This window comes from Pinus tabuliformis, chromosome 2_1 (genome assembly GCF_031772625.1).
Source record: "Pinus tabuliformis cultivar Carrire ecotype Pingquan chromosome 2_1, CPIR1, whole genome shotgun sequence".
NCBI lineage: Eukaryota > Viridiplantae > Streptophyta > Pinopsida > Pinales > Pinaceae > Pinus > Pinus tabuliformis.
Genome location: NC_142299.1, coordinates 429,668,635 through 429,686,109, shown reverse-complemented (window position 1 = coordinate 429,686,109; position 17,475 = coordinate 429,668,635). Strand labels below are relative to the sequence as shown.

General features: G+C 36.4%; 1 protein-coding gene across 1 annotated transcript in view; it reads left to right on the top strand.

Moving 5' to 3' along the window:
- The window catches only part of LOC149200728 (putative serine/threonine-protein kinase PBL7), a 70,275-nt gene extending 68,786 nt beyond the window's left edge, over positions 1-1,489 (top strand). The window contains exon 5 of the mRNA XM_089402781.1: positions 87-1,489. Coding sequence (XP_089258907.1) covers positions 87-716 — 630 coding nt within the window. The 3' untranslated portion in view covers positions 717-1,489. The remainder of the gene's footprint in view (positions 1-86) is intronic.
- Positions 1,490-17,475: the final 15,986 nt, after the last annotated feature.

The following is a 17,475-nucleotide window of genomic DNA, read 5'->3' as shown; positions in this document are numbered from 1 at the left end:
AGTTACTTAAATATTAGAAACTGTCACATGTAATGGCTTCTCTGTGGTATATCATTCTCATCTCTACTTAACGTAACAAACTGCAGGCACGACCCATGTTCAAGGATCGCAGGAAGTTTCCTAAAATGGCTGACCCTTTGCTACAAGGTCGTTACCCAATGCGGGGCTTGTATCAGGCCCTTGCTGTTGCTGCAATGTGCCTCCAGGAACAAGCTTCTACTCGACCTCTTATTGGTGATGTTGTGACTGCCTTGTCTTACTTAGCTTCTCAAACATATGAGACTGGAGTGGTTCCTCTTAACAGCAGTAGAATTGGTCCCCAACCTGTTAGAGATAAAGACGAGAAGTCAAGTGGCAGAACAGAGGACCAGGATGAAATGGATCAGAACAAATCTGAGAACATGCGTGGCAGATCCCGGTCACTATCCCAAAACTCTTCCAATTTTCACCACAAGGAAACTGGATCGCAACGCCCAGGCACTGGATCTGAAGTTACAAAGAGTCAAGGATGGGAGTCAGGAAGGCAGCTTGGCATGGACGATTTAGAGAGACAAGTTGAAAGGGACAGCTCTGGTCACATGGGAAAAACAAAAGGACAGAAAAATTCCAGTCGAGACCGTGAGCATGCTGTTGCTGCAGCTAAAGAATGGGGTGAAAACTGGAGAGAGAAGACAAAAGGAAGTCAACAGGGTAGTTTTGATGGGGGCATTGGATAACCAGCTTTTAGTATTATTCATATGGTCAAAATTATGTTATTTCCATTGCAGATCTCTTTTTTAGATGTCATGCTTTGATTCTTATAGCATTAATCAGGTTCATTGATCATGAACCTTACGGAAACAGATTTCATCTTGTTTGCTGATGAATAGAGAACTGTCTTGGTTTTAGTATTTGGAAATTGCTGGGATAATGCTAGAGAGCTACTACAGTGGAAGCATGAATTATATGCAGAGGCTTTGCCTGTTTGGATGCTTCAATTCCCTAGCAATTTAGTATCCAAGGAAGAGCTCTCCAAATACATGGCTTGTAACAGAGAAACATTTCACGTGACTCTGTTTACCTGTGCTCATAAACTAGATTAAAGCATCTCAGTTTTGAAGACAGTGGAGAAAAGTTTGGTGGACCAGTGGAAAGAACTAGGCAAGTTGATCCAGTGAGTGTTCCTTAAAAACTATTGAGAGTACAAGGATTTGGATGTGATGTGTATCTTTGAACAGTTGAAATTTCATCAGCGAGGTAGGTAAGAATGCACTGATCATGTGCATATTGTATTCATTTATTGCTTAGGCAGCATCAAATTTAGAAAATTAATATTTATTTTTGGTACTGACAGAGTTACCTTCACTGTTTGGAACCTTCTAGAATTGTTGGTTGAGGCCCAGTTTCATTGTCATATGTCCTTATACTTGATCAGTAGGAACTAGTGAACGTTACCATGTATATTGAAGCAAGCGTTTATTATTTCAAGTTATATTATAATAGTTTGTAATGTGCTTTGTGTTTCTCCAATATGGTCTCCTGCTATCCAGTACACTTCTAAGCAATTGTAGAAACGCATTTTCTAAATATTTTCAGTGAAATAATATGTTTGACTTACTTGGTCAAAGTCTTTGGGTGCACTGCTTCAAGAAGCAAGAAGCTTGTATTTATGATATATCAGAAATAGTGGTCGTAGGACCTGGTGAAATTGGATGGTTTTGACAAGTTTTATTGTAGGGTATCAAGTGCATTGCATGTTCTCTGAGTTTCTTGTCAAGAGTAATCTTTATTCTAACACCACAGTGAATCTTGCAATTTTTTTCAAAATTTTGATGGCAAGTCAGTGATGTTATGTTATGGATTAGTGTATTAGACAATACTACATCTAGCAACTTGTACCTCTAGAGAGCAGATTGATTTGGTACCCTTTTAAATGCTGTCTCAATTTAGGTGATTGATCCTTATCTTTTGGTTGGAAACAGACTAGTAATTAATGTATGAACTGCAATTTTGGTGACTTTGAAAGAGGTTCGATTTAATGGTTGCAGTTTAATCTGAAGAATTGTTTTTTCAAGTCATTGAATAAGATTCATCATTTCTTTAACTGAGGGAAATTTATGTGGCTACATGTCTCTTTCAAAAGAGAATCTAAAAAGAGGAGAAATATTTGGTAATTCTTTGCATTGACAGGATTTAATCTGTAAGATGCATTAAGGTTCTATTTAGTTTGCCAAAGGTAGTCAAATCAATTAAGTAGAGGTGGTAGAACCTTAGGTTTCACAGAGAAAGTTCGTGTAATAACAGTTGGAAACCACTGCTAAAAAGTAGCACACTGCAAGTCAAAAAATTATGAAGTATATATCCGTGTTAGCCGAGGACTCACTTAGAATCACGCCTGTTTGTCCTTGCCAATAGACTCCCTTATAACTTGAAGGAAACATTAATTCTGTCACCCTAATATCTCTGCTTTCTAGTGTGTCTTTTAGATGAGGATAAACGTCTTAGAATGCAAACATCTTGTTCCAGGGTTTATTCTAAATTTGAGCAGATAGTCAAAATGATCATTAAGGTGATCTTGAAATTTATGAACAAATTGGACTGCCTTGTTCATAGTGAGGCCAAATGGTAATTTCAGTTAAGAGCATGTTATCCTTGATATATGTAAATTCCTTCATCTACGTAAATTTTACTGAACTAATAGTTTCTACGAAATATTGGCAAATATATACTGTTTATAGGGAAATAGTTTATTAACTTTATTGTGGATTTAAAGTCAGAAATCTGGCCAGGGTGGGCAACAATCAATGGTTCGAATGCTAAAAAGCAACTCAGATATGATTATGGAATCTGGACAGAAATTCATTTCCGGATTATGGGATATAATAACACTCATGGATATGCAAATTCCTTCATCTATGTAAATTCTACTGAACGAAATGTTTCCATGAAATATTGGCAAATATTTACCGTTTTACAGGGACGTAATTTATTGTGGATTTTAAATCAGAAATTTGGCTAGGCTGGGCAGCAATCAACGGATCGAAAGGTAAAAAGCAACTCAGACATGATTATAGAATCTGGACAGAATTCATTTTCGGATTATGGGATATAACACTCGTGGAAATCCTTTATCTATACACATCAACAACTATTGGACATGTAAGGGAACGATGAGAATTCAACTAGGATTTGCAATTTTTAGTGAATAGAAAGTGATACAAAAATCAAGAGAAGAGTGCCCTTAACAGGGTGAATCTGATATTCGGGCCTAAATTTTATTCAATGATTTTGCTACTTTACTCATTGATTTTTGATTTATGTATTACCCTCTTCCGAGAGAGATCCATAGAAGCAAATTGCTATCGACATAAAAAAGTACAAAAGGCGCTGGTAATCCCACTATTGATAGTTATGTTCATGCTAAGTACTGCGACCATTGAACAGAGAACGAACTCCCACTATGGCCTTTTTCGACAATACCAAACACTAAGTCAGACATTTGATAGATAAATCACAAAATAGTTAGGGACAAACAGATTGCCTTGGACATATTTATTATTCATATGGTCTTCTGGTAAAACCCCTGCTTCATTGGCCTTCAATGATTTGTTGATTGTTGCTGCTTGTACACATTATCCAATATGAGTTCGAAACCATTGAGCACTTACCTTTTGAATTTCTCATCACATTGCGATGGATGACTAATGTTGACGGTTCAAATATGAAAGCCTAATTGGTACAAGGCATAATACATTTCTTTGCTCAAACTGGACATGGCCTTCAACTTTCTCCCAAATGTATATCTCTTAACAACATTCGTACCCAAGATTTTTGTTTGATACCCTACGGCGGGAATGCTTGCCCAGGGGTGGGGGCATTAGCTTGGGGTAACGCTGTGCCATGAAATCGTTAAAGCAGGGGAGAATATTAGAGGCATTCGAAATGGTGTTACTAATGGCAGAATGGACAACCATAACAGCTTGGCTTGAATTGTATGTAGTTCATGGTTGCCTATGGCTTCCAAATTGATCCTTTGGTTCGATGGGGATTGGAGGAAGTTACGGAAAACGCTTGACAATCCCAACAGCTTGAATTGTAGTTCATGGTTGCCTATGGATGTCAAATTGATACTCTGATTCGATGGAAGTTGGGGAAAAGGATATGGACAACAATGGAAAAGAAAATAGACAAATCCAAGGGGTCGGAAGGAAATAAGCAAATGGTGTCAGATTTCATCTGTATCATCGCCTATCGGTGTAAAGATGTAAATTTATAAGAATGAGGAATGGAGACCTCCAAATTGTACTGTACGGTTCATTTATTGGAGGTACCAATCTACCACTTACTTTCAACGACTTTTTTGGACATGGTTCTACATTTAAATGGAGTTGTTTTTATTGTGGTTTTTTGGACTCTCTGGTGCTGGAATCCAGTGTGGAAAAACCCTGGCACACTTTGATTGCACAAGATTACCCAACAAGATTGTGATTTCTCTAAATTCTTACCAGATTTTAGAGAAATTACACTAGAAAAACCCACCATAAAAGCTTCTGAACTTCCAAAAGATCCCACAAAAAACAACTCCCATTTAAATGTGAGAAGTCTTCCATAAGTGTTGTGTCAAGGCCCAAAGGTATTTCATGTTATTTGATTGGGCCCAAAATTGTGATCAAATTTGAAGAATTAAATTTTAATTAATAAATTGTATTTTTTTTCAAACCATTATATAAATATTGTAATTTTAATAAAATTAATAATATCATACGGAAAAAATGTAAACTTTTAATAGAATAAAATAAATAAATTGCAATAAAAAATTAAAGACTCTTTTGGAGGAATTTTAAAGTGTGAAATTTTTTCACCTAGAAATACTAGGATATATATTACATAGATATATATTACATAGGTTGTGGGAATATGTGTTACATAGGTGTTGCTTGAATGAGGAATCTTAATTTCTATATAAATGGTTTTACTCAATTATTCCATGATTAAAAAGATGTAAGAAAAATTTCAATTAATTAATTTTTCTTTTTAATTTTTAATTTTTTGCAATGTTCAAATTAATTGACGAATATGTAATACATTATAATTTCAATAATAATAATAATAATAATATCTTGCAATTTTAAATGTAAAAATTGATAGGATACAAATATCTTCTTTTTTACAAAAAGTAAAGGAATTTTTTGGAAGGATTTCAAATTATTGCAAATCACAACATAAAAGACATGACCATCTTTTTGGACATATGAGAGAGGATTGTTATATGTATCTGAAAAATTGCATCTTGAATTTGTATCTCATGAATATCACAAAGCCTGCTCAACCTTAAGAGTTAGTTTCCTTTAAACTCCTAAGTACCATGGATTGCTAGTTATGGAGCCCATTAGGAACTATAATAGATCTTGAGAAATTTCCAAAGTTAAGAATTCTATCAAAACACTCGAAGCTACAAGAAGAGAGTTTATTTTCTTTATGGCATTCTAGGAATATGTAAATCTAAGATTATTGCAACCACGGTTTCTTTGATTAGGTTAAAATGTCTATGATTTGGAGCTTTGTGAAATCCTACAAACAAGTGAAATCGAAATCAATAAGTATTTAATCTTATTAAGGATATGAATTGTTCACTCTCTCTCAAACCATACAAAAAAAAATTGTTAGAATGGATGTTAAATCATAATCCCTAATGCATAGATATGAAGATAACAAGAATTCTATTACATTCTCAATAGCTTGCTTGAAAATCCCACCTAAGCATTAAAAATGTTGGTCCAAGTAATCAATGCTACAAAATATGTATTATAGATCTTGGGCTTGGAATGAGACACAAGAAAGGATAGTTTTGGAAGCATCCTCAAAATATTTGATAGGGAAAAGTATTGTCAGAAAGATGTTTTTGTTAGAAATATCAAGAAGAAAGTGAGAAAGTGTGATAGAAAAATATCACTATAATTATAAAAAAAGGGGAATGATCACTTTGAGGAACAAGTAAGTGAGGAATTGATGATGCATAATAGAATCACAATCATTCATCACTGAAATTAGAGTTTGAGGCTTTGTTATATTGGCAAGTCCTATTTTGTGCTTATTCATATCTAATTATTTTTTTACAACAATAGATATCATTTATATTAGAAAAATTCATAGTTGAGACAAACATTTATGTAATAAAATTTTGGATTATCTTTCTAGTTTCCTATGATATTTGTCATTTTCTATTGGTACTTCTAAAGACTTGTCAAGTATATAGCCTTACATATTGATGTAATAAATACATAACATGGCAATATAGAAAGAAATAAAACTTAAAATGTCATGCTTGTTCATGTATTCATTGTTATGCCTTCATGTTCTCTTCTTGCGTGCTCGATTCCTCTCCAGTGTTGGCTAAAAAGAACTCCTCCCCTATATCATCCATTATATCCAAGTTATGAACACATTGCATCCTATTAATACCCTTTGAGGTCATAGCTAAACCACTTAAAGATTGGGTTATTATTATATAGGAGAGTGGGGATGAAACTTAACTTCCAAGGGTACACTAAAATGAACCATTGTTCTTCCCCGAGTTATTGCAGTGACTTTACCTTTATGGTGATTTCCACATTTTGGCGTTTGTAAATCCCCATGAAGGCATCTACTTTGTGTTCTTATTCTTTAATCTCCAAGATATGAGTGGAAAAACCAATAACACAATTATCTTTGGCACTATTCTCCCCGTACATTAGATTAGAAAAATCATCCTTCCATTGATTCCATTTAGTGGTCTAGTTCATAACATTGCAATGGAATTTGGCCACCTCTTTGTGACACTTCAATCCTTGCTTAACCACACTCATGTCACATAGAATGAAACAAATTTGTTGACAATGGTAGCATGCCATTAAAACATCATATTTTATCAAATGGATCTATCTATGGAGAGGAATGCTCAAATGGGTGATGACAGTGCTAGAATCTTGCCAAACGACATTCTCCCTCCAAAGACAATAAAGCTTACTAGAAGAAAGATAGGTTTCAAAGACAGACATTAGAGATTCAAATCTAATGTGGTTTACCCTCTAGAACCTCCCCCCAACCATCTCTTATCATGTAGTGAATCCCCTTTAAAACATTCCCGAACATAATTGAATATGTAATAAACCCACACATCCCTATCTATCATTAACATACCATATTTAAACACTTGGGCTTTTTCCATTTCAATAATTGTGTGGGAGTGGAGTTGGTGCATGATTTTTTTTTTCTCTTTAAGAATGCATGCTTTGCCTCTTGCTTGAAAGAATATGGAGTTGGTATATTGGCAATGCCCCATTTATATCACAATTTCCCCCAAAGTAGCTCCATCCCTTTATTTGCTTTTGGATCAACATATTTGTCTTCACCATAGAGAATATGAAAGCATCCCACATTTTCAAATTCTTGGAGTTTCGAATTAATCTGCTACTTAAGCTTTCCCATTTGGAATTTCTTGTTGGGACAAAAATTAGATAATTGATGTAGACTCCTTCACATTGTTAAACATTTGAACACCATTGTACTTCATAATTTGGAGACCTTGAAGAAGAGCTAGAGCTTCCACCTCATTATTGGTTATGATCCCAATCCCCCATGTGAATGCAATTTCAAGATTTTCTTAGGATTGTATCTGAGCTCCCATTGCACCTATTGTTCCTAGGTTCATATCTAACCTTAATCGTGAACACACATGCTAGAAATTTTTACTTTAGTTTATGCTCTTTTATCCCAAAAGATAGGTACTAACAAAATTATATATGCAACAAAGAAAATCTACTCATTATGGTAGAATGTGGGAGTTGGACACATGAAGTATGGAAAATAAATGACATGTCAATCATTGAATAGATGAGGATAGAGAATGCTCATAATAATTGAATTCAAGTGTGGGTTCAAGAACACAAGGTATTTAAACATTCATTAAGTGACGCTTAAAATTATAGATATTCTAATGTGGTTGTAGTAGTATGGGGTGTGAGCTATGTGATGGATTTAATGTGTTGGAAGGGTACATCCAATGAATAAATGAGAGCTAATGAGAATTTAGATGTCAATGACAAGTAGTGGGCATTGAAATATGAATCTTGATCAACATTCACATCCATCATCATTTAAGACAAAAATGCACAATGGCCATTGAACAACTATAACTTTGAAGTTGCAATAATAGTGGCTTGTTAAAATGTGTCCCTTATTGTAAATTTATAATATTTGTTGTCCTTTAGAAGTGATAAGAAAATAACAAACTAGCATTATTTTTAAGAATATTTTTTTAATTACCCTTCTAACATGGATTTGAACGCATTAGGAGGGTTAATAAGGGTTTAAATTTGATCATTGGATTTGATTCAAGGGCATCCCTTGTGTAAATACTATACATATGTGTTACATCTGTGTGGACCTTTGAATTTCAAGTAAGAGTCTAAGACCAAGACTCCAAGAGTGGATATTTCCCTCAACAAGAATTAGGCTCATGTGCATGTTATGCTTTCTTAGGTTGACCATCAAGAGTGAGGTGAGCTTGACTTAAATAATCAAAATAAACAAAATGATCAAGTGAATAGCAGAGGACAAGAGGGGCTACAAGTCAAGTTCTAGTAGGTGGGGTGAGGGGAGAGTTGAGAAACAAGTACGTTGATAATCTCCATATGTTGCTTAACCAAGTACGAATTGAGGGAATTCGACACATCCCTAATTTTTTTCCTTGGAGAAATATAGTCCCTCATTGTTGTTAATATTAAGAATTCTAGGTGATGATGCTAGTACCTTACTAATCCCCTATAGATTTCTCCCCATGTATCTCAATTTTTTGGATGAAAGATAGTAGTACCCATTAATGGAAATATGTCTTAGTAACCCCAATGGGATTCAATGAGATATGATACCAAGACCTTTATAATTTTTTTATGCAAGAGCATCTTTCAATCGAATGAACCCCTAGGTTTGACACCTCCCCAATCATATGCAACCCTTATTTTTTATATAAATTCCTTTTTGCACACATTTTACAATGTCCCTTTTTGTTGTATACCCTTATTATTTGATCATGCACTTGAACTATGCCCTTATTGGTGTTTTTGATATATGTACCATGCTTCATTTTACTCATATGCATTAAGAAATTGTTGAAAACTAGGATTCCTTTGGTACACTACCATTTGTGAGAGAACTCCAATGATGCTAAGGAGCATTAAATTCATCAACATTTCTCATTATTGTGACGAAGCATTGAAGACTAGGTTCACCAATCATGCACAAGTTTGAGTGAGAGAAATCCCCATTGAGTGCATAATGCCAATATGTGGGCTTAGGACATGTTAAGATTTCTTTTGTTGTTTATACTTTATTGCATTTGTGGAGGGATGTAAGTGAATGCTGGAACCAAAATGTGTCAATTTGAGGTGCTCTATTTGTTGAAGAATCTAGGGCAAGATGACATTAATGATTCTTCTAACTATGATAAATGCTTGTGATGTCTTTTTACTTATTAGAATTATCTTAGTATTATTATTATTATAGTGTGTTCTTCAATCATCAAACATCTACCAAAACAAGAATATCAACAAGATACAAGTACACAAGATGTAGGCTCCAAGCCAGGGCAAAATCTCTCCTCTTGAGAGAAAAACCCTTCAATCTCTTCTTATAGATTCTTTTTGACAAATACCAAGACCCTTGACAAACATTGAAGCCCTTCCAAGACCAAAATCAGCTTCTCAAGAATGTGCTTGCTTCAATTCTTTCTAAACCCAGTAGAATCTCTTCCAGCAACACTACTTCGACCTCCAACCACAACTTTTCGGCCCTAACTGCAGATCTGCAACTTCGCCCCCCCAACAGCAGTAACTAATTCGCACGTGTAGACTAGAATTGCTTCTTCTTAGCCTCCATCTACCTCGCTTGACCTAATTTGTCTTCTGGATCTAGAAGGGGACTTTTTTGGCCCTTCCTTCAGCTCTTTTTCACCAGATCGAACCTCCACAATGAAACCCTAGCCCGACAACAGAAACCCTAGCGAAAAGTTGTAGAATTTCAGCTCTCTTCTTACATGTGTGGAGAGAAAGAGAGAGAGAGGAACCCAAAACACTTCTTCTCCTTCTTCTGCCTTCTTCGCTTGCCCTTTTCTACTTCTTCCTTCGCATGAGAGAGAGAGGAATGAATGTGTCCAAATAAGGTCGAATCGTCTTCTATATATAGGTCTTCCACGGGTACAAATTCCAGCTTCTAGGGTGACTTGACAAGCTGGCAGGCTGACTTGGTCTTGGAAGGCTCGATAAAATACAAAAATAATTCTTTTTAAAATTTACAATATGCCCGATGGGGTCTTCATATTATGACAATGTCCCTATTTGACTTCTTGACCTAGGAAAATCCTAGAAGCACTTTCAATTAGTGCTTGACCTATAAAAAAAAAAAATATTGGGTAAGAAACCCAAGCTCAATAATAATAATAATCATTTTTCTTTCTTTTACAAAATACAAGAATCAAAAGTATATTTTATATTTATGAAGACCGAGCCTAGTTACACTTTCTTCAACACTCCCTCTTAACGAGGGAGGTATTCATAAATGGTACATGGCTATTCTCAATACTGAAGAGATCTCATAAGAAGAGTTGGACTAGTAATCCGTCTGTATAACATCATTATATCCAACATTGTCACATAGCAAGGCCTTGACTAGCAGCTCTATCTCTCAATAGATCAAAGCACAATGTTGGTGAGACCAATGATTATAAACACCTTCATCATTGTCTCTCAAGGTACATACCCACCCGGGTGTTCAACGAGTATGACCTTCTAGGAATATTCTTATCTTGGGTCCCCAATGCCCAAATAATATCAGTCCTCTTGTCTACTTTTATCTTGGATGTCCTACCACATCCTCAAAGAGTATCGGATGTCAGATGATTACTCAATCCTCCATTCTTTCTTCCAAAATGAAGACAAGAATGATGTGTCTATCTCTTCCTCTCAACTAGGGAAGATATGTCAACCAATACAAGCTTGTTTCTAAAATACACAAGCTTCTTATTGGCAAGAGATTTTGTCAAAATATCAACAGTTTGATCATCGGTGGGGATATACTCCAGCTTTCAATACACCATATTGTACCAACTTTCGAATGTAGTGGTACTTGTTGTTTATGTGCTTCGTTCCATGAAATACCAGATCCTCAGATAGTCTAATACAACTGGTATTATCACAATGTATTATGGTAAAATCCAACGATCCTGCAAATAGATCAGATAACATCTTCCTTGACCAGACCGCTTCCATGCTCACTTCACAAGCTGCAATGTACTCGGCCTCAGCACTACTCAAAGCCATTGTCTCTTGCTTTCTGCTCATCCAAGAGACCATGGAGGATCCCAAGCTAAAACATCCTCATGTAGTGTTTCTTCCTTCCTTCTCACTGCCTCCCCAATCGGAATTTGTAAATCCTTCAAGATGAACATCTTTTCCTTTTTCATACTTCAGGCAATAATGGACAATTCCCTACAGATATCTCAGTATATGTTTGGCATCTATCCAATGATCATGTCTCGTTTGCATTTGAAATTGACTAAGAACATTTATTGCAAAACATATGTATGGTCGAGTATTCACCAGATACATCAGGGAGCCAATCAGTTGTTTGTACTTAGTAGGATCCACTGGACTAGATTCGAAATTCCTTAACATTTTCAAGTTTGTGATCGTCAGAGTTATCATGTGTTTGCATTCCATCATATCAAAAAATTTCAATAGCTCTATCACATACATTCCTTTTCCCATGAAGATTTCATTCATTTCCTGCTAGACTTCCAGTCCCAAATAATAGTGCATAAGTCCTAGATCCTTCAGATCGAATTCTGTTGCCAGCATATTCTTACACTTGAATTCTTTCTTCATTACCAGTTAATAGAAGAAGGATGACAAGTTCATCATTCTCTACTTTGATGTATAGATTGGGATCTGTCGTGCTTTTCCTGAAACCCAACCTTTGCAAGTATGCATCCATTCTAGTATACCATGCCCTAGGAGCTTGTTTGAGGCCCTAAAGTTCCTTCTTCAATATGCAAACATGAGTTTCTATATCCTTTACTTTGAATCCCAATGGTTTCTCTATGCAGACTTCTTCATCTATGGTACCATTCAAGAACGTTGTCCTGACATCCATTTGATGTACCTTCTATCCCATTGATGCTACCAGAGATATCAGAGATTGGATCATGGTATACCTTGTTGTGGGAGAAAAGGTCTCTTCATAGTCAATACCTTCTTCCTGAGAGAAGCCTCGAGCCACTAATCTAGCCTTGAATTTATCTATGCTTCCATCTGTATCATGTTTGATCTTTTACAACCACCTAGAGGTCACCATTGATTTGTTTTCCAGCCTCGGGACAATCTCCCATACTCCATTCTTCATAATAGATTGGTATTCCTCATTCATTGCATTCTTCCATTCTTGGTGTTTGGCCACTTATTCAAAAGTGGAAGGTTCATCTTCAATGAGCTTCGACATGTATGTTGCATATCCTGAGTATATTTTCGGTTTCTTGCTCTCCCTAAATCTTCCTCTTGTGGTGTGACCTTCTGCTTCTTGAAGTGTAGAATTTAACCAGTTAGGTCTCTTTCTTATTTTAGGGAGAGAGATTGGTTCACTGGGACCTTCTTCTTCATGATGAGAGACTTCTTCTTCCTTATTAACTTCTTCCTCAAACATAGGAATATCCTCCTCATCAGAATCGGATGGGAGATCTTTAGATTTCTTGAAGGAAATGCTCTCATCAAAAATTACATCTCTGCTTACTTCTATTTGATGTCCTTCTTTTATGTAGATCCTATAAGCCTTGGAAGAGTTTATATATCCAACAAATATTCCTTTCTTACTTGCGGGATCTAGCTTCTTTCTTTTGTCCTTGGGAATGTGAATATATACAGGACACCCAAATATCTGGAGATGATCAATATTTGGTTTCTTCGCAGTGAAGACTTATTCTAGAGTTATATTACCAAGGGACCTATGAGGACTTCTATTTTGAATGTATACTAGATTTTTCGTTGCTTCTTCCCATAGGAATTTCAGTATTTCTTGATCATGGAGCATAGCTTTGACACTTTATTCTATAGCTCTATTCTTTCATTCAGCTACTCCATTCTGCTCGGGATTGTATGGAACTATAAGCTCCCTCTTAATCCCAACCTCCTTATAGAAAGAAATGAGTTCTTTGGAAGTATACTCGCCTCCATTGTCTGACCTTAGAATCTTTATCTTTCTTTCTGTAAGATTTTCTACCTCTACCTTGAATTCTTGAAATTTTATGAATACTTCGTCCTTGGATTTAAGTAAATAAACCCAAGTTTTCCTTGAATGATCATCAATGAAAGTAACATAATATAGATGACCTCCAAGTGATTTAGACATGGGACCACATACATCAGAGTGGATGAGATCTAGAATCTCTTGAGCTCTAGATGTACTATTTTCAAATGGTTTCTTTGCATTCTTTCCCAGAACACAGCCTTTGCAGACTCCTGCATGGTCTTCTTTGAGATTTGGTATCCCATTTATAATGGATTTTAGAGTTGGAAAGGCCTTGTAATGAAGATGTCCCAATCTTCTATGCTAAAGTTCACACAGACTTATCTCACTATGGACAAGTGCTTGATTTAGAGGAGATGAGAGTCTGTAGAGTCTTCCTTCTCAAACTACAATGGTTCTAGCTTTTTCAATGCTAGAATCTTTAGCCCAAACCACTACTTTACCATCTATAAAAGAAAATATATTCCCTTTTTATTCTAATGATGAAACAAAAATAAGATTTTTGCACGAACCTCAAACATATAGAATGTTGTTTAGATGAATGTGTTGAGTGTAGGAATTACACTTAAGCAAACTCCTCAACACTTAATTTGTCAACCCGGGGGATCCTCAAACTTAGATACGAAGCACACGCAATGTCAGATATGGTGTGAATCTTCCTCATATAAATCTCTACTTTCTTTAAAGGAAAGATTGCAGAATCAAATTAAAAAGAGAAAAAGGCAACTTGAACCATCAAAATAATCTAAGACTAGAACAAGGAAGAATGCATTTGCAAGAGGGAATTAAAGATAAAGGGCAATCACTCTAGCTAATTATTGTTTAACTACTGAGTGTGTGTTTTTCTTTAGCAGAGACACTTAGCAATCTCATCAGATGGGCCCTTAAACCTGCACCTTTAGAGATTTCCTTCTTGCACTAATCTGTCCTGTACTATCGCAGTTTGCTTGCACTAGTGCAAGAACAAAGATTTATGCAGAAGGTATAAATGGTGTCTTTACTAAAGGCTTTTTACTTCTTGCAAGGGCTTGAACTTTTCCAGGTTCAAAGCACTCAAATCCTGTGGCAAGAAACTATTTCTTGCACCGGATTAGAGCTTCCTGCATTTAACATTTAATTCTTAAAATGAGTGCTTAATTATTGCAAGTGCTATTATACTATTAAATCGAATTGCACACATAAAAAGTGAATGTTTATGATCTTAACAAAGTGCAGGAATAAAGAAACAATCAATACACATTCATCATGTCATGAGCATTTAATGGAAGAAAGAAGATTGCAGGAAGTAGACTAAGAAGGCTCATTGCATCACACCAACGTGCACTGTTGCAGGTTCATTTCTCCTGCTTGGACCAGGTGGATGAAAACCAATCTGAAATCAAGTGCAGGAAAGGAAATCTATCTACTTCACACAACGGATCTGCTTTCACTCTGACAGGAATGCATGTGCTTAAAATTAAATCACACTTGACAATGTAAACACAAATTACAAGAAAACGGGAAATGGGGTAAACGTGCTGGGTTGGTTGGGCCCTAACCAACCAGCGTGTTTCCCCTTTAAATAAAAACGATGCTCAGTACCTTAATCAATTCATTAGCTCAAATAAAGAAACACAATTTGTGAAACATGAGGCGGAGCTCCCTTTTATTAATTCACTGAGGAAAGTACATACATTAATACATCGTCGAGCCCAAATTCAGGAGATAAAAAAATACAACAACCTGTTACTGCTTCTTTGGCTATGTCTTTGTTCTCTTCTACTATCAAAAATTTCCCCTTAGTCCTGTTTGCATTCTACATTATATATATCTTTGGCCAAAGGCCAAAATAGATCATTCAACCGATTACATAACCAAACGCAGAATTTAGCTTTTCGGCCTTCCAAATTAGATAGTTAGCAAAACTGGCCGTATTCAATCTCCAGCTTTCGTCCTTCACAGATTCGATCTTGGCTGCCTTTGGATCGATCTTGCTGTCGTGGTTGAAGCTTCTCAAAATGAGGCGGTGATCAAGGAGGTTTGGATCTGCTGCAAGGATTTGCTGTGTTGGCAACGGTGCAAGATCTGATCCTGCACTAGGATCAACGGTCACGGTAAGTACTCTAACTACCAAATAAACATTGGAGATATCGACAAGTTACAAAGAGTGATTAAAAGTAAGAAATCATGTAATAAATGATTAATTAATGCTAAGTTAAATTAAAATTATGAAAAATAAGGTTTATACGAAATATGTCACCGTGCTTGGATTGGTGCAAGATGAGTGTGTATAAAAGAGGTAAAACAACGGTAAATGGTTATGATTTAGGAAGGGGAAAATGGTAAAAAGAGAGCAAATTAAGGGGCTAACATCCTCCCATCCCTAAGTTGTTGTGTGTCCTCACACAACTCTTTACCTTTGCAGAAAACCTTCAAAACTTTGACCATTCCAGCTCAATCCTGCTCTGACATACTGACATTAGCCTGTAATGTTTCAAAAATTTTCTTTCTGATGTTCTTTAGTTTCTTTGTCACCTTTTTAAGTTGCTTGAAACATCGCGTAGCTCGGTACTTCCAAACTCTAACCTCTCCTTTCTTTTTTTGGATCTCCACAATTAATTCTTCTTTACTCTATTCTTTATCCTCTTGCGCTTGAATCTCTAGTTCAACTATCCGAGCAGCACGAGCTACCAAATATTCTTCTTCTTCTGTCTCGATAGGGGCTGTGTCTTCCTCAGGGACCTCAATATCCCTCATGGTTATGTTAAGAAATTCTTCTTCTTGCACTGGTGCAGAAGGGGATTCAATGTCCTGTGGGGACTGTGGTTCTTTGCTTGCACCAGATTCTTCATTCTTTTTCCGGGGCCTTTTAATGAAATTGGCCAACAGAGTTTCATCTTCGACCTCTACAAATTTTGCTGTGTCCGCAAGGACTGACAGGTTGTCTTCTTCGGGGGTTTGTGCCTATACTGGTGGTGCAGAAGGAGTCTCTTCAACAGGTGCACTAGTTGTCTTCTTATTTGGAGATGGGGGCTTTTCTTCTATTGATTTTTCAGGTCGTTTCGTTTTTTCACTAGTGCAAGAAGGACTCCCCTTTACATTCTTACTCGGACCCTTGCTTGTGTTGGCGGGGTCCTCTGTCTCCTTTCCAATAGCTGTATTTATGTAGCTATTTTAACATCACCTCCCAAGTCATGCCTTTAACTTCTAATTGTTTCTGGACCAAAATATTTATCAAGCCGTGGTGATATAACTTCTTGTTGGCCTAATCTGCCCGTCCGTCCCGCACACCCTTGGCCATTTTTTCCAAGATCTTAAGCAAAAAATGGGGGAAATTGATCCTCCATTAGATGTGCCGAGTGGCTTCGAAATGCTACAACATCCTAAAATGGTACACAAAAGTGCGAGAGTACCTTCCCTCACAGGTTACGAATTTTTGTAGGATGAAAAGGAGGTCCCGCCACTGTCCCAGCAGGGCACTGCGCAGAATTCCTTCCTTCCAATCTATCTTCATCTTCTTGTCAACGACGAAATGCTGCCATCGCTTTCTTTCTAGTTTCTGATTTTTAAACCACTGCTCACCAGTATTTTCCAAGCCTGTTGCTGCTGCTATAAACTTTTCCGTAACCTCAAATTTTAGAGGCCCAATTTTTACTCGGCCATTTTTGAAACTTCTAGCAAACTGTAAGGCCACTTCATTGTTGTGCCCGTCAAACTTTTGCAAGAATTGAAGAAAGCTCGAGTCTCTCAATAGTGCAAGACTATTGCGATACTCAACAGTCTGTTCTACCCTACTAAGAGACGAAGGTTCGCTTCGAACAGGCGGCATCGTTGCTTAACAGTTATGAATAGTAAAGAATTTACATGCAACACCAGGAAAATTGGTTCTTATAGATAGGGATCCAACTGTCCACCATCCCTTCCATCTTATCACCCATTCATTCCACTGAAATAGCAGTGGATGTGCGACATCTTTGAGATCATGCTAAATTGGTACTTGCGGCAACGTTTTAACGGTTAGGTGAGGTAATCATTACGAGTGAAGGACATCTAGGATTATGGTGGAAAGGAGTAATTATATCCAAGCAACGGTTAAACACTTCCGCACTCCTTCATAATTCAAAAAAAACTTAGCATTCATTACAAAATTATCATGATTCTTAACTTAAAAACACCTTGTACTTT